Source organism: Eptatretus burgeri, chromosome 3 (assembly GCF_056783735.1).
Source record: "Eptatretus burgeri isolate ZD-2024b chromosome 3, Ebu_testis_v1, whole genome shotgun sequence".
NCBI lineage: Eukaryota > Metazoa > Chordata > Myxini > Myxiniformes > Myxinidae > Eptatretus > Eptatretus burgeri.
The window spans coordinates 129,631,032-129,655,150 of record NC_140963.1 but is presented as its reverse complement, the minus strand read 5'-3'; the positions used below and the strand labels follow the sequence as shown (position 1 = coordinate 129,655,150).

At 42.6% G+C, this 24,119-nt stretch overlaps 1 protein-coding gene across 9 annotated transcripts in view; it reads right to left on the bottom strand.

Moving 5' to 3' along the window:
• Positions 1 to 23,829, bottom strand: part of MGAT5 (alpha-1,6-mannosylglycoprotein 6-beta-N-acetylglucosaminyltransferase) — a 99,212-nt gene extending 75,383 nt beyond the window's left edge. For 6 of the 9 annotated variants that reach the window (XM_085875567.1, XM_085875571.1, XM_085875570.1 and 3 more), the window contains exons 1-4: positions 23,540 to 23,827; positions 14,095 to 14,586; positions 8,908 to 9,081; positions 3,409 to 3,485 (exon numbers count right to left, since the gene is read on the bottom strand). In XM_085875567.1, the coding sequence (XP_085731693.1) occupies positions 3,409 to 3,485; positions 8,908 to 9,081; positions 14,095 to 14,338 (495 nt within the window). In that variant the 5' untranslated portion in view covers positions 14,339 to 14,586; positions 23,540 to 23,827. Of the gene's footprint in view, positions 1 to 3,408; positions 3,486 to 8,907; positions 9,082 to 14,094; positions 14,587 to 23,058; positions 23,159 to 23,539 lie in introns of all 9 variants that reach the window. The other 3 variants (XM_085875569.1, XM_085875576.1, XM_085875575.1) reach the window with 3 other exon arrangements.
• Positions 23,830 to 24,119: the final 290 nt, after the last annotated feature.

Genomic DNA, 24,119 nt, shown 5'->3' with positions numbered 1-24,119 from the left:
CTGCAGTGAGCGAAGAAGCTGCTGCTTGCCGGTCTGAGGGATGACAGATGGTACGGCAGAGGGTGGAGTCATCGGCAAAGAGAAATAGAGGATTTTCCAGAGAGTCCGAGAGATCATTGATGAAAACCAGAAAAAGAACAGGGCCCAGAACGCTACCTTGAGGAACTCCAGCCTGCACAGGAAGAGGGGATGAAAGGAAGAGGGGCACAGGAAGAGGGGATCTTGACAGGCAAGGGGATCAGGCAGCTGGTCATCAATGATGTGGGCCCTCACTTCCCCATTTTCGTTATCCTTTTCTTCTTCTTCTTTTACAAGGTTTGAAGCAAGTGATGGCAGCATGTTCAGGTGGAACGTTGTGTGTTCATGATGCCCCGCTACAAGGTAAAGTGCTCACTGGATTTTTACCAACAAAGATGTTCCATTTAATGTAAGCCTCCTTTCTCTTTTCCATGAAAGAGTTACCAACCTGTCATTGCCATACTTTTCCAGGATAACCCACAAGTGCCTGCATAGGTAAATATGAAAATATCCCTCCGATGCAGATGATGTATGCTAGTTTATTTGGGGTCATGTTTTGCAAAGGCTCAGACTTGACAAAGATGCTGATGAATTTTGTAGCCAGTTGCTTCTGTTTATCAAGGAGCTTGCCAATCTTTGTTTCCTTCACCAAAAAAGAAAAAAAAAAAAACACATCGTTCTTCAGGTGAACCAGTACTATCGAGAGCCAAAATGTAAAAGAAGAGTTAACTGATACTTGGAGAAAAAGAAAAAAAATAAAATAAAATAAAAAAAGCAGAATTTATAATGCTTTTGAAGTCACATTACTCACTGCACTGAAAAGATGGTTACAAACAACTGGTTTGAACATTTGAGATGATTTTCTGTAAACCCCTCGCTGCATGACCAAAGAAGGTTTTGATCTCAGGTGGAAAATGTTCTCCGATATTATGAGCTTCCTTTCTTTTCCTTCGTTCGTCATCATCATTACCTCCGCTACAGAAGGTAGATGGAGGTTACGTTTTCACGCCTGTCTGTTTGTGAGCAGGATATCTCAAAAAGTTACGGACGGATGAGGAAACTTGGTGGATGAGTTGGATGTGTGACAATTATGCATTGATTTCATTTGAGTGAAGATCCAGAGCCGGATACAATAATTTTCTAATTTTTAAAAAGCGATTCTTCACCCATTGAGAAATGGGGCCAAAAAACGATATTTCAAAAAGTTGTGAATGGATCACAACAAAACATGGTGGATGAATTTGGTAGGTGACAAGAACAAGCCGATTAGATTTTGGTGTGTAACAAGGAGGAATGGTCCAGATGCAGATCTGGCCCATCAGTGGGATGGGAAGAAAAAAAAAATAAAAATAAAAAATAAAAAAAAACAACCGGCCTGGTGGAGGTATGTGCCCTCCAGAGAGCAGTCTTGAGAAATGGAGAGGGAAGTGGGAGAGGGGGAGGGGAAGGGAGCATGATTTTCTAAATGCTCTTTTTGTTTCCGCCACTCACTTTACGCTTCAAAAAAATAAAAAATGATAACGCATCGACAACATCCTTGGAAATCCTGGTATCCAAAGCTGACAGAAATGGCGCAAAGAAGATAGTGTAGACTGTGTTGATCAACACACATCATTCAGTGAAAGTCAGCTGTGGGTTGTCAAATGGTACACTTGATATGACCAATGATAGCACATAAGATCCACTGGCCATTTAAAATCAGAGTAGATACCTGCCATCATTCCCCCCACATGATATTCAAAAGGCTTACAAGATATATTTGCAGCAATGTGAGCATGATGACATGTACGTCCAATCACAATATCCAGCAACTGTGGGGCCCTACTATTCCAAATGTTATTTTCAACTCCGTTTTTGAGCCTCTCATAACAACACAAAACTCCATCAGTATTGAAATGAGATTTTCTCAAGGAATAACATCGTCCTGAAACATATTATAAAGTCCTGAAAATTGGGCCTCACTGTCAACTTTGATGGCACTTATGGATTCCAAATGATAAACAACTTTTTGTTGATCAGAAGTAGCTAACAAGTACAACAAGAACACGATGATAATTTGAGCTGGTTGCTTCGTCAATGTTCAGAGAAAACTTCTGCTGCATTGAATGGATCACTTCATCTTTGCAAGATTTGGCGAGCCAGTGGGACAATTTATAAGACGCTAACATTGGCAACTGAGAGCTGATCAAGGCCACTTTTATCATGAGCCAAAGCTTTTGAAGAGAAATAAGATTTGGCACTTGTGGCAATGATGGATAATTTCCTCGCGTTAAAGCCAAAACCATAGCCCTTACATTTTGGACTCTGGCAGCTCATGATGTTTAAGGCCCATTCGTGACAGATTGTGTTGTGAAGGAACAATCATTGACAATCCTGTTGCAACAGATGGCTTCAACAAGCCAAAGGGTTTCTCCTGACCTGAAAGAAAACTCATAAAAATAATATTTAAAAAAAAACTTAAAAAAAAAAAAAATAAAAAAAAATAAAATAAAAAAACACACAAGTCAAGCAAAAAAAATTTGGCCAAGTATCAACATCAGTGATTATGTATATGTGTATATATATATATATATGTATATATATATATATATATATATATATATATATATATATATATATATATATATATATATATATGTATATGAGCTGCCCTGCAGAGGGCAGCAGCGCAGGAGATACTCCCACGGAGTGGGTTTTCAGATTTTCTTCCATTTGTGGGTATTGCAGAATTAAGTGTTTTACAGTGGCCGCAGTGCAAATCCTGCCACCAACCACCAAGTTTGAGGCTACCAAAAAAAAAGGGGGGAAAAAAAAGAAAAAAAAAAAAAAAGAGTCGTAACCCAACTGCAGGAGGACGTCCCCAGACAGTTTGGACACGAGAAATGGATGGCCGTTGCCTCACAAGGAGCTTCTCCGCCCTTTGAGGTCATCATTATCACCCGATATACCACATGGGGAGTTGATGACATAAGCAAAGTTTCAATTTTTCTCGAGTGGTTTCAGAAGATGATCTTCAAAATTTTCCCTTTAATCGAATATAGCTGCCATACCATGGGACCAATGACATCAGAGTCATCAATGAAATATTCTCCATGGGAAATCCCCCCTGTGTTTAAAGTTTCGCATCGATCAGACAAGTGGTTGCAGAGATAAAGATTTTTTTAAAGCAAAAATATATGGGCATGCATGTATGCACAAGGAGGGTAAGAATTGTAAATATGCACAACTTGTTTTGCTGAACTAGAATTTTGATATCAACGTGTAACTTTTACAAACTTCCAAGGAAAGTTTTATTTCAGCAAAATTAGAGCTAATGGTCGATTCATCACTTTAATTTGATGGAAAATTGATCAATCACCCATAATCGTTTAATAGTTTGCATGGACACACCTTGATTTTAGCCTCACAATGTGGGAACCCGTCTCGTTCAGGCAGCTCACATTGCTCCTGTGCACCATTCAGCAGCTCTAAACAAACAAAAACAAACAAACAGCTTTTCTTCCAAAGGACAATGCAAGCATTTAAAAGGTTTGTTTGGCTTTTCACGATGGCAGTTATTCAACTACAAGGTTCTTCCTGTAACATAATTAGAAAATGGCTGTCTATTGAATGTTTTCCACCCTAATTTGAGTTACTGCTGCAACACAATCAGACTCAAATTAAAATGAAAAGCATACCTTGGCCTTAGGCCAAAGGTCATCTTGCCAAAAGACCTTGATTTGAGTTTATTTTTTATGAAAAATCAGTTTTTTCATCATGACGTCATAACGACGAAATTTTTATATATCTGAGAAACACTCTTCTAGGGCTTCAATTTGAGGTACTATTCGATATTGTTAGTCAAAGATTTAAAAATGACCTTCATGAAGGTCAACTTCGACCTTAGGCGCTAACCAAGAAGGTCAAGGCCGATCGCCACCAAAAACTAATCAGCTGAGCGCCTATCGATATGCTATATATCCACCAAGTTTGGAGATGATCCGATAAAATTTACTCAAAAGCTAAGGGTTTCGTTGATTTTGATGTTTGACCTTCTGGTGACCTTGACCTTTGACCTTCGAAATTAAGCGTCGAAAGCTATTGCGCTCACGAGTATACATGTCAAGTTTGAGAGCCATTGCTTCAGAACTGTGACTTAGAGAGCAAGTTGAAAGTTGAAAATCAATTGTAACAGACAAATATATAAATATATAAACAAAAAAACAAACAAACCGATCCAGTAACATATCTTGCTTTGGCAAGATAATAACTTAAAATCGGTGTTTTCTTTATATCACAGTGTTTCGATCAATAGGTACACAATTTAAAAGCCACTTTCTCCTGCTTCTTTGACATCAAATGCAGGGCTCGAGGTTGGACTTCTGAAGGGCACAGCAAAAGTTGCCTGACGTTTCTAGGATGATAGGTGAGTCATATTTTCAATTCTACTTTAAAGTAGCAGATATACTCTTCAAAGATGGATCATGGTTTGGGATTTGTTTGGATGAGAGGGCCAGACTACAACGACAGCAGCTGCCACCGCCACTGTCACCATTGCCAGGAATTTGGCCAAGGTAAATTTAAGTCATTTTGCCCTGCATTCCACAAAATGTAAAGGTTAAAAAAAATAAAAATCTATGCAAGTACTGCAGACCAACAATGAAATGGAAAGAATGTATACTCGTGGAAATGCAAACGTGACTAACTGGCTTTTTGCGCATGAACAGATGGTAAAGCTTGTAAATATATTATGTTCAAGGACGAAAATGACATAATGTTGGTTGATTTAAGGTTAATGAGGACATAATAAAATAATAAAAACTGAAACAATAATAGTTCATCTTTGAAATTTCATACAACAAATGACATTGTATACTCTGAGCGAGTTACACTATACAAGAAATATCAATGCTCATTCAGGGTCGTCCACAAAATCCTGACTTCTTTTTTTTTGACAGCCCCGCCCACCCCACACTTCCTCCACCAAAACGCCTACCCTGTCACAATGACAAAAAACATCTCCAAAACTAGAAGGGCACTCGATAGAGAGCATACCTCTGCCAGGCTGATTAGCGTTTTGTATCACATCGATAGGCTTGATCTGGATCTGAACTTAAATCTAATTGGCTTGTTCTTGTCACCGAACCAACTCACCCACCAAGTTTCATCCGAATCAGTCAATAACAATTCTCATGTATCCTGCTATATATCGATTTAGCCCTGTCGCTCAATGGTGAAGAATCACTTAAAAAAAAAAATCTCGAAGCCGGATCTTCACCAAAGTCTAATCAATTCTTCCCTGTTACATACCCAACCTGCCCACCAAGTTGTCAGAACCCATCCACAACTTTTTGAGATATCCTGCTATATGTCGTTTTTGGCACCATCTCCCAATGGTGAGGAATCACTCACAAAATTCTCAGATCCAGATTCCGATAATCACCAAAATCTTTCAACTGGCTATGACGATGGTGAATCGCCACTGCAACTGACGATGAATTAGGTTGGTAGTCATCAGCTACCAGGAGAATTGGCAACCAAACCCAATGAGCTTCTCCTGCCCATTGGTGTTCCATCAGAGTTTTCCTTCTCCTAATCTTACTCCAAAATGGATAACCCACAAAACAATGGGGGAGAGGATTTATGGCACCTCTGACTCAGCAGATGATTGCATCATTGGTTATTTGAAGGATTTGTGAGGATAAACCCCCCTAACTTCACCTCAACAAACACTACCAGATTGTCCCTGACTGCTTACACAGTTCACCCTCATATCTTAGGGTTATTTCACTCTCCACAACCTACGGATGGGGGTAGTTGGGGATGATCGCCCCTGGTGTTCTCACATGAAAACACACCTTCCACCATATCGAGTGAGGTACAAGAAAGTTATGAAATGTTTGCAATGCATGATATTTATTGTGAATGAAAGCCATTTTTGACTGCAAGTATGGTGACCAAAATTGGGATACAGCAGTCAATACTCATATATATATATATATATATATATATATATATATATATATATATATATATATATATATATATATATATATATATATATATATATATATATATATATATATATATATATATATATATATTCTCCCAGAATGTTCCTCGATCTTTCAGTATCGATGGGAGTTCCATAATCAGACACAATTGCTTGATGGCGTCACATGACTGAGATCCTCCCCTACCCCCGCCCCACCCCCAGTGAAACACCCACCCACCCCCACCCCCCAATGTGTCATGCATTGTAAGTATGACTCCTTAATAAAGCATTGTTAGAAAGAAAACAAAAAACAAACAACATGGTGACAAACTGTCACACAATATGTGAAGCCGGTTACAAGATAATTTTGGAGAATCACCGGATTACTAAATGTGGAAGCCAATTCGTTCTCAGTTGAAATTCAATGAAGCTTGTGCAAGGTGGACATCAAATGACAAGTACTCAAGAGGATAGATAAGTTTCAAAAAGAGCATGCATGATGAAGTTTAAAAATGACCAAAATTAGTAGCCAAATATAAAATACCAAACAATACAAGCTTCCAATACCTGTATGCATTGTAGGCTAAACAATGCATAACTGCACACGAGAGCACAACATGGTTGTGATGATACAAAAAAAAAAACAGCCATTTTTCCCTGCTGAGCAGGGGTTAGATTTTTTTTCTTTATGGATGTTTTTTTTATGGCCGGATGCCCTTCCTGACGCACAACCCTGGTCGCCCCTTAGGACACACAGGGATATGGTACACCTATTCTAACCGGGGCATACACTGGTACTCATTTCGCCGACCTCGGAAGGATGACAGGCTGAGTCAACCCACTGGTGTTAATGCAGCAGCCAACGGAGCTTGAACTCAGGACCTGAGGATCCCAAGCCACCTACCCTAACCACTAAGCAAACACCAGGCTACCTGGTTGTGATGATGTTACATACAAACAAAAAATAGGCATTCGTGATACATAAACAAATACAGCAAAACCTTAAATATTGTTTTGAATTATGGACTGAATTAGTTATGGCAGGGCTTAATTCGGACCAATTGCGGTTTTTGAGCTGAGTTGCGAGTCATCATTTGCATCCATGTCCACGGTTATCTCACACACTGCTAATAATGGTGCCCAAGCACAAAACGATGGACAAAAGTTAATCTAGTGCAAAAAGGTGGAGAAAAGTGATGGCTGTGTGTGTGGTGTGGTACGTGTGTGTTTTACCCACTGCCGACACACAAAAAAAAAAAAAAGTACCAACAGCAAATGGTTTGAACTCGACGCGTACCTTTCATCCACGAATATTTCTCAGAGTCCGATTTGAATCCAGGAACAGAACGGTTAACCATTTTGAAATTGGCACTCTTTTGCTTGAATGCTGAAAACTTGCGTGTAAAAGACGATTTGAATTACAGATTTCATGCTTGCAACGGCAGGTTAAAAGTACCCGGCAAGCAGGACCGAGTCACCACAAAAACACACACACACAAAAACACACACACACACACACACACACACACACACACACACACACACACACACACACACACACACACACACACACACACACACACACACACACACGTGGCTTCCACCCATCTTCCTCTCGATTTCCTTGAAGGCCAGAAACTTAACCCCCTTTTCCCTAAGATCCTTTGCTTTTAACTCAGTTTCAAATATAGTGACATTTTCTCAGAACGCACCCCTCCTCACTGACTCACCCCCCACGATATACAAGGGTTTACTGTAATGACCTATTTTAATTCAAAGACCCGAGTGCCAACACATCCCCCGAAAAACAATCATGAATTGAAGCAAGCAAGAAGTGCAAACAATGGTGCAAAGTACAGTGCAATAAAAAAAATTGTTTTCAAACGGAAATAGATCCGGAGTGCTGTAAAGGTAACACACCACCCACACAAATAAGTCCATAATGAAGTGTTCTCGTGGGATTTCGATTCATCTGCAACAACATTGTTGTAGAATAACAGGTATTTCATGTTTCTTTGAATAACTTGCCTGGGAGCTCAATCAGAAGCAAATGACAATTCAATAAAGTTGAGTGTCTAAAGTCTAAACTGCAGTTCAAGCTGTCCTGCGCTGTAAAAATTTGCATAAATATCAATAAATCTCACGTTTGGTGGCAGTTCCTGAAGAAAAGCATTAGCATAGTGGTGGAGCAGGTCCAACAGGCAATACCCACATAAATCATGAGGAATGACAAATAAACAAATAAACAAATAAAGGCACCAAAATCAACGATACAAAATTGCTCCGCATGCACGTTCTTGAAAATTGAGGCACAATATATACTCAGAGTCAAGAAACGTTCATCATGTAAAAGTAAAAAGTAAAGACAATCGGCTTTGTTCCCCCAAAACAGTATTGCATATTCATGGTTACCCATTACAGGGTTTCGACTGCTTCTTTAATGGCCAAAATGATTCCCATGTTCTTGTGGGGTTGGGGGGAGTCTTTCATGAACCGGTTGGCCAGGCCTGACGTTCAACAAAGGTTAGGGCAGGAATTTGTAATTTGGCAGTGGTGCCGGCGGAAGCTAGCTTCCTCTTCACAAGACACCGTGGGATCGTTAACGGCCACCAACTCATGCCGGCAAACGGGACGCCAGTTTATCAATCCAAGGGACAGCGCACACATTGATGAATCACCCTGCCTGTGAAACACCAGGATGACAGTTTATAGCCGGGTTGGGATTCAAACCGAGGCTCGACAGCTTGGAGCTGCGAGTGCGTGTACCTCGACGCCATCCTGCCAGCCCGACACATTTTTACCTTTGAGTTTACAAAATACATTATTCGGCAAAATTACCGGCACGAGAATTCCAACAGTGCATTTGCATTTCACGTCTAAAACTAGATGAGTATTTCTTTAAATCAATAACACACCTGCAAAATTTATACGGCTGGAGCCTGTGACAGGAGTGCCCATGCCCTGTGCCAGTTGGGTACGATTTGTAGCATTTCCTCGAGTGCCATTATATAGCAGATCGATTCGAGATTCGAGTCGGCCGACGCGAAGCAAAATGTTGTCCAGAAGAACTGCAAGGGTTTTCTTCATGTCTGCTCACGCACAAAAAAAATTAAATTAAATAAAGGAGGAAGGAAAGAAAATAAGTGGACATTGAAGAGGATGGGAGAATTAACGTGGTCTGGTGTACAATGAGGTGAATTAAATGATATAACCGATTCTGTGTCATACATTTTGCAATTTCTCATCACAAGTAGCAGCAACAGCAATATTTCAACAAAAAATGGTCGCAAGTCAGTTAATGGGGGAATCCAATTTAAGAGACAGCATTTTCTTCTTCTTCTTCTTCTTCTTCAATGGTCACCGTTATCCCATCTTTCTGTGGGGTCGGCCAGGGGAAGCTTGGCTCGAGTCTTCACGAACCAGCTGGCCAAGCCTGATGTTCGACGAGTTCGGGCAGGAATTTTGAATGGGTACATGGTATCGGCAATAACTCGCCTACTTTTCGGGAAGGACACCGTGTGATATTTAACGGCCACATACGAATTCTAGCCGACGGGACGTCTGTTTAACCCTTGAAGTCCGAGGGACGGCACACAGATTGAAGAATCACCGAGCCTGTGAGACACCAAAACGACAGTTCACAGCTGGGTCAGGAATCAAAGCCAGGCTCGACAGCTTAAAAGCGAGTGTGCGTACCTCGAGGCCATCCTATCAACCCAAATTAAGAGACAGCAAACTCGGACACACAAATGACACGTGGGATTTGATTATTTTTAAAATGAATTCTATAAATGTTACATTGCATGCCACTCGTGCCAAGATACCATACAGTACCATGACCCAAATGTCTTATACAATGCTGTAGGAAAGCATCCTAATGCAAGATATCCAACAAGACTCCTAAAGCCATCCACCTCAAGAGGGTATGGCCAGCTCACTCAAGGGTGGGGCCATTTGTTCCATACCAAAGATGGCCAACCAGCCAAAAGGTATTTGTTCGCAGATGGTGCCCACATACAATGTTGCCCACATAGTTTCAAAATGTGGCGAATAGGTGGCCGTCATGAGCAGCAAGGATCTACTTTGTTCCTCTATGCATCAACAAATAAACATTCATTTCATCCCGTGAGGCACACAGGGCTGCCGGGGGAGTTTCATCTGGCTAAGAAGTACAACCCTGGACCGGTCGCCACTCTGACGCAGGATACTCGAATGGCTTATTACCCCCAGGAAGCTGGTACTCATTTTGCCGACTTTGGAAGGATGACAGGCTGAGTCAACCCACCTAGTGTTATTTCAACAGAATTGACAGGGGGTCAAACTCAAGACTCGAAGAGCTGAAGCCAGCCACCCTAACCGTTCAGCAACCCCGTGCATAATCAGAACAATTTATGCTTCTGAAAAAAACTAAATAAATAAATAAATTGGACCCAACTTCCCAGCATCACGAGCCAGCGATTCCGATGGGAAGATGAACCAGGCCAACCTAAGATACAGTACATCACGGAGGAATATCTGGGGTTAATCGCAAGTAAAGTCCAGCTGGTGTAATTTTTCATAAATCATATGCTGCAGCACGTTAATGCTCTTTGTCAACACAAGACATCCTTTCACTGCAGGCTGAGAAATACTCAATACAATGCTCATCAAAAGAATAAGGCCTCAGACATCAAGGTGGTGTTGGCAGATTTTGCTCGATGAAACTGCACCATTAAATATGCATGTGAAGTTGCCATCAAGTACCGTCAAAAATAATGATAATAAACTTGCTAAGTTTAAGAAGCCAATGGCAGAGCTCTTAGCAACATGGGGTAAGAACGTTACAAAATTTTACAAATGCAACATCCGCAAAAAAAAATGAAATAAAATAAAATACTACATAAACAGAAAGAACAAGATCTTGCAAGAAAATTACTGCATTGTGGCTCTTGGTTGCAGGTTTCAAATAATGTTGAATCAGGAGTACATCGATTCAACATTCTCAAACAATGTTGAATCGATGGACTCCGAAGATACCTGTGGAATGGATAACGCAACGCCCTGAACATGAAACCAAGGTCCGTAGAGCGGGATTGAACAAGCAAACTTAAGTGAAGCGAGTAAAAATTGGTAATGCGATGCTGGATAACGCAGAATTTGAGAAAAAGGAAACGTGAATAATGTATTTGAAGAAAAACGACAACAATAAGAAAAAGTAGGACTGACAAAATGCAGAAATGATAATTAGTCCATCCACCGAGCAGCGGGAAATGGGTTTTGCGCGTGTGTCATTACTTCTTTTTTTATTAAATCCATTTCAGCTTTTGTCATCAAATTTTAAACAAACATTTATTTTGAGAATATGGAGAAAGTAATGAAAAAATTGGGTCGGAATGTGAAAGGGCAGTCACAGTGAATAGAAATAATCCTTATCAGCCCTTCCATGTCAGGTCAGGTATGGGGGCATGCACCGGAGCAGCGAGTCGCTGCGTTCACTTTCCGTCGGTACTCCAGGGGCCTCCGTCTGGCCATCTCCCAGGCAGATGCCTGGCCCATCCCCATCTCCTTGAGATGCTGGTCAACCTGCTGCAACCACGAGGCACATGGTTGGCCCATTGGCCTCCTCCACTCACGAGGCTCCCTCGCTGAGATAATCTGGTGAGCAGGATCAGCGTCAGGAAAACGAGCCACATGTCCATACAGCCACAGCCGACGCTCACGGACTATGCAGGTAACAAATCTCATTTGACTCTCTCAGCAACCGCTCGTGGGACACAAAGTCCGACCAGCGATAGCCAAGGATTCCACGAAGAGACCTGGTACCAAAGGAATGATGTCTCCATCTCAGATCCCTGGTCAGAGTCCAAGTCTCACATCCATAGAGCAAGACTGGAAGCACCAAGGACCTGAAGACTCGGACTTTCATCCTCCTGCGCAGGTACTGACAGTGCCACACCCCAAGATCCAGTGAATCTACGACTCGGGCATGACACAGACGTCTATTGACCTCTGGCTCACAGCCAGCAGAAGCATGAATATCACTGCCAATGCAAGTGATTCTCTCCATGACCTCAACATCCTCACCACAAACAGGTGCAGATAACATAGCAGCATCCAAGATGTCATTGAAAGCCTGGATCTTAGTTTTGACCCAGGAAAGCTGTAATCCCAGCGGCTCCAACTCCTCATTCAGCACCTCGAGGGCCCCCAAAAGGATATCTGGAGTCTCTGCAAAGACGACTGCGTCATCTGCGAAATCAAGGTCAGAGATCTTAACATTACCAAATGATTTGTGGCAGCTTGATCTCTCTGACATCCTCCCCAGAATCCAGTCCATACAAGCGCTGAAAGTGTGGGGGCCAGTACACGCCCCTGACGAACTCCAGTGACAACTGGAAATAAGTCAGAGATGGTATCACCACATCATAGTTCAGATATCAGATTGATCAGTTTTGGTTGCACTCCACGAAGACCAAAAATCCTCCAGAGGACATCCCAATTCACTGAATTGACCCTGCAGTTCTGGATCATCTGCCAGCGACCATCAACGAGCACATGGTCAATCTCCTTTGCCACACCACCAACGTTGGAATACCATGTCCAGTGATGAGCTTGTGGGCACTGAAACCATGAACCAGCCACCCCAAGTCCATGACTTCTTGCAAAGTCAAGAAACTTGGTGCTATTCTGGTTCACAGTTCCAGACTCATGGGGACAAACACATGTCTCGACCATCTCTCTCAGTTCCAGTCGATGCATTGAAATCCCCCAAGACGAGAAGTGTATCTCGTCTGGGGCACTGATCAACCACAGACTCGAGTGTGGCGAAGAATGCATCCTTCACGATGAGATCACTCGCCTCAGTCGGAGCACAAACAGAGACCAGGGAAATGACACTGAAGGAGTGACAAATCCTTAGTCTCACAATATGCTCGTTTTCTGGTGTTGCCTCAGTTATCATTGGAGTCAATTCCATTGGGCATGGTGACCATACTAATATTGGGTGCAACTACCCACCATGATCTCGCCACTATACAGTCTCCGAACCCCAGAGAGTGCTGCAATACCAATATTCAAACGCTTGGGGCCAAGATGATAACAGACAGGTGATCATCCTCTCTTAAGGATGGGACATTCCAGGCACTCACTTGAAGGGAGCGCCTCACGTTGACCCAAGGAGATTGCTGTCAGGTGTATGACACCACAGCACCACCCTGACACACGACCGCAACCTGACCCAGGAAGGTTACCCCGTGGTTTTCGTCCTATCATCAGAGAGGGTGTCCCGAAGGATTTGCCCCAATCCAGTCATCCAGTGAGCTGCCCTACGAAGGGCAGCAGCACAAGAGGTACTCCCACGTAGTGCGTTTTCAGATTAATTTGCGTTTTTCTTGTTTTGCAGAGTGAAGGGTTTTATGGTGGACGGAGTGCAAATCCTGCCACCAACCTCCTAAAAAATAGTCACCCAACTGCAGGACGTCAGTCCGCAGAGACAGTTGGGCACGAGATATGGATGGCTGTTGGCTCACAAGGAGCTCCTATCCCCTTTGACAGGTTTTGTTTTTAGTCCTGCTGGGTGTCCATATCATACACTCACACCAGGAAAGGTGGTGGGGGAGATGGTTTTGTCACTAACAACCTGACCATGAAACAGGTTAGTACAAGTTTACATGGTACCTGAAGGAAGTCACAGATCTAATCTGGCCTGACAATAACCCAAATAGCCCTTCCACAATTCAGTTATCATTTTATTATTATTAGCCATTACCTTTTTACCATTTCAGCTTTTGTCATTCAATTTTCACCACACTTTTATTTTGAGAATATGGAGAGAAAAAAAAAATACATTTTACTTTTTTTGGTTGTTTTCGTCGTTTAGTTTGACAACAAAGTGAACGTGGACTGGCTTTGCATTTTGAGATGTTTGTAGTTGTATATGATCATTGCACATATGGAATCACTGGCATAAGACTAATATAATTTTGTCACTTTACTATTAAAAATTTTTTTTTAATAGTAATAGTAATTTTAAAAGAAGAGGAGAAGGAAAAGGAAGAGAAGCAGGAGGCTGTACCCAAATAAATCAAGATTGATTATGAGTAAAAATGGATCATCACACATACCATAGCCAGTTGCTACTGCAGCATAAGGACCATCAACTGTGTTGCGGTTCTCTTCAGCTAATGTGCGCACGTACTGCCTGCTTAGCATCAAGATCTGTTCACGGAGTTGCATGCTGGTGGGTGGTCGTGCAACACGCTGTTGTATAGTGAAGTGCAGGAGCATCATGCCCCATATAAAGCCAAAGGAGACCAGAAAGAAACCGAGCTTGTGCGAGGACAGTCTTCGCCAGGGCACCAAGGTCATTGCTCGGTGCCTCACCACACCACAGCACTGGCTACCAACTGAGACGGATGCCACTGCCCCTCAACATTCATGAAAGATGACTTTGGGAAGCAGCGTTTTCCTGGCACGGCGAAGGTATTGGTCACCACGATGTAGGTCTTACACAGCAATAAGAGTCTGATGCACTGGTCTCTCTGCTCAACTGTTCCTGATGAAGACCGATACTTGATGATGACAGCAGTTGCTTCTGTAAGTCAGCATGTCAGCAACTGAAAAAGGCAGTGAAGTAATTAGAACATCATTTCAAAAATTGCCAGTTCTTAGAAAAATACGAAGCAACAAATTTCCACTTCTTAAGCTATGATATTCAAGAACCTTAACAACACAATATAGCGTGTCCGAAAACTTATGCACCAAAACGAATGTTGAATAGTTTTGTTATTTGAGATACTGATTTAAATTTGATTATGAATACATGCATTAATTAGACTTGTAAGTTTTAGGTTGTGAATATTGATTGTTATTTTCTGATATAATGACAAATCCTCAAGAGAAAGTAAAAATTGTGAGATTTGTACATGAATGTGGTTCAATCAAGCCCAAAGGCATTTCAAATGAACAAACAAGCGCCTGAAAGACGCTCCATGTGAAGATTGGTGGACCAGTTTGAGGCTACATGATCTGTCCTGAAGGGGAAATCTGCTGGAAGATCAAGAAAGTCAAATGAAAGGGTGAATGCTGTTATGGAGGCATTTACCAACAGCCCTAAAAAAAAAGTCAATTAGGAGAGCATCACTTGAGTAAAACATTCTGAAAAGCTCTGTTCATAAATAATTTAGGTTTTAATATTACAAAATTAAAACAGTTCATCAACTTTTCGAAGAGGATTATGAAACAAGAGTAAATGTTTGGCAGGAGTTAATTAATCGGATAGATTCGGACGAACATTTTATTTTGTTTTAAATCAAACCTCATTTTTAGTGATGAGGCTACATTTCACATATCAAGCAAAGTTAATCATCACAATTATAGGATTGTGGGGAGAAGAAAATCTGCATGAATTGTATGAAAATTATGTTATGGGAACTTAACCACCTGTCATAGATTGTCATTCCAAGTCCTCTGTACTGTAAGCCCGAGATCCTTATACAACCCAAAATTCACTGTGATATTCAAGATGGATGCTGTTGGGACCGTCTCTAAACAGTCGCAGAATCAACTATGGTAGTAGGCCTCTGAATATATGTAATCATAATTAACTGAGAGTGTTTAGAATTCTGTTGTTTTATGCACGTGCTTCGGTATGCATCTGCGTTACAGTTGTCCTGTTCTTGCTGAATAAAGCCTACGCTGTACGAATACAAACAAATCAAGCCTGTTCCTTTGACACTCCTTTGGGCTCATCTCACCACCCGCATCCAATGTCTTTTAACAGGTGCGCACAATTGCAACCACAATACAATCAGAACCACCCAAATTCACCTGGAGACCAAGTCGTTTTATAATGTAACTAGACGACCCATGAACCTGTTGGATTCCCGTTGTGACAGTGGCTGATAAAAAAAAAATCATTTCAAAAATAAAAATAAAAAAGAAAGAAAAAAAACATAGCTCCAGTGAACTATACCGCTGAGGTTCTTTGCATTGATCAAATTCTCCCGAAGAGTACTTGACTGAATTGGGAATTGATTTTTTAATGATTTTTTTCCTTGCCAGATTTGAACGAAACTTGATATTGCACGTCAATGTGAAGAAAAAAAAAAAACCAGAGAAAAGAAAGTGGAAGGAATTGTTGTGCGTAATCTTCTAAACCACCACACCATTTTAAAGCCTTTCCTCTGAGCAAGGGTCAGCTTTTTGTGGGCTCTAATCATGGTACCCTTTATTGCGGAATGTTTTTACGGCCAGATGCCCTTCCTGACACCAACCCTTCCGTTGCCTTCGACACGCAGGGATAATTACCAGGATACTGGTGCTCATTTTGCCGACCTCGGAAGGATGACAGGCTGAGTCAACCCCCCCTGATGTTAATTCAGTGGGAACGGGGCTTGAAATCAGGACCCCGAGGATCCCAAGCCACCACCATAACCACTAAGCCAACACCAGGCTATACGTAATCTTCAAAACAATTTTATTTATTGATAAACACGGAAGTATTTTATGCTTAAAAATAAATCGTTCTTTGTCTATACTAAATGTTTGAGATTTTTAAAATCATTTCAAGAAAAAAAAAAAGAAGATAGCTCCAGCGAACTATACCGCTTAGGTTGTTTGCATTGATCAAATTCTCCCAAAGAGTACTTGACTGAATTGGGAATTGATTTTTTCATATTTTTTTTTTCGTTGCCCGATTTGAACGGAACTTGATACTGCACACCGCAGGAGAATGGTGAGCAAAGTGGGCGTAAAATTTTTGCACTATTGTGTACCGTTTTGACTGTATTTTGGGAACATACATACAAGATGAGAGTTTTAGTAATATATAGATAGATTAGAAAGCACAGGGTTGGGAATTCAAAATAACCCAGGCAAAAATATCATTCCTTTCCTGTCGTAATTCTCCGCAGACTACTGCAGCAAGACATGTTACCAACTCTAGTATATGAGAGTACTACTCTTGTACACTATAGTTTTTAAGTGTACAATTTTTGCCCGGAAAGCAAACAACAATCAGCGATAATGAACACCCCTTAACCCTCTACCATAGAAGCCCACAGACTGAGGAATGAACAGGGGCCTTACTTGTCTAACTTAAGGTCTCTGACATTCCACAGGAGAGAAGCAATAGTGAGGGATGAACAATACATAAAATATCCTGGCTGTACCCAGCGGGACATGCTGGACCTTGATGAGGCACGACCAGGAGAGAGCCAACATCCTTTCCAGTCTGCTCCCGACATGAGGAGAGGAGAGGAGAGGAGAGTGGGTGTGGTGAGAGTACAGCAATAGAGAGAGGGCCATTCAGAGGAAAACCGTGCAGTGGTTGCATGCAGGTGCCTCAAAAAAGCTCCAGGCTTCTCTTCTCCCGCACAGGTTGCTCCCACCTTCGTAAGAGTCTGCCCCCACCCTCAGCCATGAGGTACTCAGCCCCTCCCACCTCGGCCACCATTGGCCCGTAGCCCAGTCCATAAGCGGTGCAATCCCTTCCCTAACCTCGCCTACATGGTTGCTGATGGTCGGTGTGGTGGTCGTGGCTTTTCCCACCCAAACTTGCGTCTGATGGCCTAACAGGAGAATTTAAAGAACATTAAAAATGGACGATCAAGGGATGGCTGTTTTTGACACAAACATTGGGGCAGGTAGACAACATCTTTCTGTACATAAACCGACGCATCTCACATTACAATGAAATTACCTCACGCTTATGCCAACACATTGAATACGGGAGATAACTAACCGATCCTATTTAAAATAGGAGTCGTTCCCACAACGGTAAAATTAATAAATACTGTAAAGGTGAACATTGGGGAACTACTTACCACTGATAAAATGGTCCCGACACAAATTTCCTCCTTGCTGTCGTCAACGAGGTCGACACGTGAAATGTTGTCGAGCCACTTTGCATGTGGTTTTCTTGATAATTCTTCAATTTGAGTTATTTGATTTGTTACAATTCCTGAGATGTAATAAAACGATCTATCCTTTTCTCTTCGAGCATGACTAGAGCACACTCAGACAGTACAAAACTACAGCATTTTCACTTGAAGAAAAAAAAAAAAAAAAAATCACACCAGCTCATATTTTCCTCGGGTTATAAACACCTCTCTTTGTGTTCTGTAATGGCGGCGGCATTATGCAGCCTCATTTTCACAGCGGAGGTGACGTCTATTGTACACGACAAACAAGAAGATTGAGCTTTACCAGGGTACACAGATTATGCTGTACCCGAGCATGAATGATCCACATTAAAGCAGATCTACATGCAGACACACATTCACTGACCAAGACACAGACAGATTGCAACAGCCTCTCCCATCTCTTGCGGAACAGGCGAGGCCAACTACTAAACAACTTAAAATGGAAAGCTTGGTCTGGAATCGTGATATATAAAAGTTGTCGAGTTCTTTTTTGATTTCCCATACACATTATAGAATGTTGGTGCTGCTGAAGCAGTTTCTTGGCAAGGGTGGTTCGCCATTGCCATCCCAGCGTTGTTTGTCCATCTTCTGTCCCTCTGAATGTTGAGTCAGCCATAAAGCAAGGAAGCAGCTTGCAAGTCTTTGCTACAACTTGGCCGAGATTCCAACCGCAAACCTCCCAGACTCGGAGCAGACGCTCACCATTACTCAGCCAGCTTGGGAAGCCTGGTGTTGGCTCGGTGGTTGGGGGGGCAGCTTGGGATCTGAGGGTCCTGAGTTCAAGCCCAGTCAGCCGCTGAATTAATATACCAGGGGGGTTGACTCAGCCTGTCATGCCTGTCATCCTTCCGAGGTCGGTGAAATGAGTGCCAGTTCCAGTGTGTGTACTGGTAGAGGGGCGACATCGGCGACACAGTCACGCTTCAAGAAATGATAGCTACCCCGGCAGCTCAGCTGCCATATGACCACCACCACCACAGTTTGGGCTGCGGGGTAGCTATTGTTTCTTGGAGCGTAGCTGTGCCGCTGAAGCTGTACCCCTCTGCCAGTACACTCGTACTCATTTTTGCGACCTCGGAAGGATGACAGGCCGAGTCGACCCCACCTGGTGTTACTTCAACAGCCGAGTGGGATTTGAACTCGGGACCCGAGGATCCCAAGCTCACCGTCCGAACCATTAAGCCAACACCAGGCTTGACCTCTAACTTGTATGCAACACAATATTGTATATGATGAACGACGTGGCATGTTGAATGTACCGAACAACTCTGACTCAGCGAAATGTGACATCCATCAGATTAGCATAGTACTAGCTTGTTAGCAAGTCATGAGCTTACTGTAATTCTCAAGCAGTCTATTGTGTTGCAATGCATGTGTTATTCCCTAAGTTATTTTGCTGCTGTGGCGGTGTATCGATAAAAATAAAAAAACACTCGTACTCATTCTGACAACCTCGAAAGGATGACAGAGTTGACCCCACCTGGTGTTAATTCAGCATCCAACAGGGCTTGAACTCAAGACCATAGGATCCCAAGCCAGCCACTGTAACCACTAAGCCAACACCAGGCTTAGGATTCTGTTGAGAGCCACAGAATAGAGGAAGTCAGGAACCAAAGAGTAAAGCCAGCTTTGGACGCCAGACTGCACAAAAGTTCGACATATGTCAAGCAAGACGGCCCTGGTCTCCTGTCTGACATTGAGGGCATCCATCCATTGTTGAGATAGTAGGAGCAGTATGCCCAAGGTACAGTAACCTGGTCTGAAACAGTGTTGGTGATCTGAGACGAGACCATTGGCGAAAAGGATTTCATTTCATATCAACTACAATGATCAATTCCATAACCTTGATGATCAGAAGTAAGCCAATAGGTCTATAATTAAGGAGATTGGTTTTTTACACCTTTCATATGCAGTGATGTTGACCTCGGGCAAATGATAGTGTGAAAAGGGTAGAGAAAAGATGTGTGAGAGCATCAGAGCAGGTTCTTAGAAGACACAAGTTTTTGCCGTCAAGTCCAGGTGCTCAAAGTCGAGGGTTGAAAGAAACCTCTCCACCTTCTCAGGTGCAAAAGACAGAGTTCAGGAGCAGTTGGGTGTGACTGGAGAGGGTGGGTACAGAGAGTGAGTGGTAGAGGGACACAAAATTGAGGCATTCAGCCTTCTCACGAGCAGAGTCAACTGTGGTGCCATTTGAAGAAAGGGAAAGGTTGGAAGAAGACAGACTTCGCAAAACACCACCAGGTTATAAAGGAGGGAGACAGGTTTGAAAGTTAATCCTTGAGGTTGGACAGATGCTGTTTTCCAGCTCTCCTGGGAGTACACACAGACTTGTTGCAGGCTTTGCGGAATGAGCTTAAATGCCTTCGGTCGGGTTTGCTTTCCAGGAAGAGTAGGCAAGTCGTTTCAGAACAGCTGCCTCGCCAGAGGATTCAGTGTACCATGGGCAGGAAGAAGGGGACGATAATTGAAGATGAGATGGGGAGAACAGGAAGTACAGGGAGAAGGAAATTCAAGTAGAATGAGATTGCAGTGGAGTGAAAAAAAATAGTTTTTTTGTTGTTTGTTTATATTATTTGAAGCGAGGAGGGGGAAAAAAAAAATAGGACAATGTTGAAGATTCATGATCCAGTTAAGAATTTGTTTCATGAATAATTATTTCCTAAAAAAAAAAAAAAGGAGGTGGAGATTTGGAGTTCTGGGAGAACTTCCTAATACCTTCTGAAACCCACAAATGGAAATAACCAACGAAATTGACACTTTGAGACAGGTGGTGAGCCTTCGTTCAATTTCCTGAAACCCACCAAAGTGTGGAGATAGCAGCTAATAAGAGTAATATATATGTATACACACACACACACACACACACACACACACACACACACACACACACACACACACACACACACACACACACACACACACACACACACACACACACACACACACACACACACACGATAGCCTATTATAACCACTCACTGACATTAATGGTTGTTAACTTCAGGGTGATGTATAAAGCTTAAATTTTGCGTGCTGATGGACAAAGCCGATACATGGGAAAGGGGGGGGGGATGGGGGTGAAAAAAAAAAATCACAGAACCATTGGAACGCATCCGTAAATGAAAATACAGGTACAATTAAATGAAAATAAATAAATAAATAAATGCAGGTGAGCGATCCGAGACAATGGGGAAGCATGGAAATTTCACATCGAAGCAGATGCACTGGGAAAAAAAAAAAATTAATGAAAAAAAAACACAAGGAAAAAAAAAAAAATCACACAACTGTCAGAAAGCATCCGTAAATAGAAAATATAAATAAACTATAAGGACGCTCGGTGGAGCACACACCTGCACCACGCAATGCCTGATCCACGACAACATATGTGGCCCAATTCATTTTTGAAACATCATGCTATACACTACGATATCGTGTTTGGCCTCATCGCTCAATGGTGAAGAATCACTTTGAAAATTAAATAATTCTCATATCGAGATCTGGATCCAGATTCGGATCTTCACCAAAATCGAACTAATTTGTCGTGGTCACACACCCAACCTGTCCACCAAGTTTCATCCGAATCCGTCCGCAACTTTTGTTGAGATATCGTGCTCAATGTATCGTTTTTGGCCCCCATCTCTCAATGGTGAAGAATCATTGAAAAAAATTATCGTCGCTGGATCTGGATGTTCACCAAAATCTAATCCGTTTGTCCTCATCACACTCCGAACCTGTCAACAACTTTTTGAGATATCCTGTACATAAACAAACAAACAAGCAGTCATAGACTGGTACTTACGAAATCGTCAACTTGACCTCTGACCTTGTCTAATAAAAGCTGTCTCTCGAGAAGGCAGCGACGCAAACCAGAAGTTTCTAAGATGATTCTGCACCAAACCATCAAAAATCGAATGTTTGACCTCACTGTGACCTTTGACCGATTTTGACCAAATCTAATCGGCGCAAGCCATCACCCTCCTGAATCACGTGGTGTAATTTGACATTGGTAGCTTCTTCCGTTCGAGTTATCGTGCCTACAAACAAACAAACACACAAACAGATGACGGAAGTCATCAATATACTTACTTTAGATTTCGTAAGTAACAAACGGAGAGAAAGGGGTGAAAACATTACCTCCTTCAACTTTGGTGGCGGAGTCTTGTTGTTGGCATAATGACGTATTGACCAAGTTTACTGACTACTGTAATGGAATCGATTCTGTCTCTCTCAACTTATAAATTCCGATTCCATTAGAGTAGTTAGTAAACTTGGTCAATACGTCATTATGCCAACAAGATCCGCCGGCCATGAAATGAAAATGTTTATGACTGTTCTTGGGCCTTCCTGGCCTTAAATGCAGTGAATAATAAATAATAATAATACGGTGACAAAATTACCTTGTGACCGAATTACTGTGACCAAATTACCTCGTGACCGTTTTACCGTGACCAAATTTCCTACATTCGTGTGTGTGTGTGTGTGTGTGTGTGTGTGTGTGTGCATGTTACACACGCATGCCTAGTGTTGGCTTAATGGTTAGTGCAGAAGGATTGGGATCCCAGGGTCCCGAGTTCAAATCCTGCTCTGCCATTGAATTAACACCAGGTGGGGTTGACTCAGCCAGTCATCCTTCCAAGGTCAGCAAAGTGAGTACCAGCTTGCTGGGATAATTGAGCCATTCGAGCATCCTACGTCGGAGTGGCGACCCGTCCAGGAGACAGCTTCGGCACCACCGACGCTCTTAGGAGAGTCTGGTCCCAATGGACAGATGGACGGACGGACACACACACACACACACACACACACACACACACACACGCACACACACACACACACACACACACACACACACACACACACACACACACACACACACACACCTCTTCACTAAAGGAAGAAGCATGAGTGATACCATAACCCGTTGAAATAGAAAGGCTTTGTACGTTTCCGATTGTTTCAAAGGGTACCACTAGTTGTCATGGCAACGACCTTCACAGTGATAACTGATCACACCGCTGCGCGAGAAGAGATAAGCACGAAGGATGATCTCTGCTCATAGGACATCGCTGACCATTTGTTGTGTCCACACACACACACACACACACACACACACACACACACACACACACACACACACACACACACACACACACACACACACACCTTGAGAGTGAGGACCGTGTGAACCTTGCGATGGATGTGAACCACCGAGGAAGTCGACATGATCCAAATCTTATTGAACATTTCATTCCCAGCAGGAGACCTGAGACTCAAGAGAAACGATCAAGGAAATAAATACCTCAAGTGGTCATGAAAACAGATGCACGGCACGGCACGGCACGGCACGGCACGGCACGGCACGGCACGGCATGGCATGGCACGGCACGGCACGGCACGGCACGGCAAGTTGTGGGCAAATAGAATCCACAAAATAAAAACGACGCAATTGGGGAGGAAGAGAACAAACGAGAGAAGAAGAAAAAAAAAAATTGCGATTTTTTTTCTTCTACTTTATTCTCTGGGACCTCAAAGCTCAGAGCCACACCTGGGACGCGCCACGATGACAGGCGGCATCGCCCCGAGTCCACTCCAATTGGGGCCCGAAGGGCGAAAGAGCCCTCGAAAACATCCTCCAGTGACCCACCTTGGTCTACCGCCGGTCATTAACATCCAGAGGCTCGTCGTCCCTTCGTGTCGCGCACCCATCGCACCAAACACACGACTGGACGCCTGGTGTCACGAACCACCTCGTGAAAGAACCGCTGCGCGATTTCAGCAATACGTCTCTTCTTCTTCTTCTTCTACTGTTTCTCCAAGCCTGCTCTCACTCTTCTTCCTCTTCTGTTTCCTCAAACCTTCTCTTTTCTTCTTCTTCTTCTATGTCCTCAATCCTGCTGTCGCGCTCCAACCTATTCTTCTTCTTCTTCTCTTCCTCTTCTTCTTCTTCTTCTTCTTCTTCTCTTCTACTTCTTCTTCTTCAATTTCCTCAACCTTGCTCTCGCTAATTCCACACACTGGAGGGGTCCGTGTGACGCAGTCCAAATATCATTTTAATAATATCAATTCAACCGAGACGTCCGAGGCGAATACAAAAAAAGTGCGATTGCAAGATACAACACCCGAGCTTGCAAAGTTAAATATATATATATATATTGATGTCCAGTGTTGTTCACAGTGTTAATCACACATTGGAAAGTGAGCACGGACATCCGCGATTTCCTAGC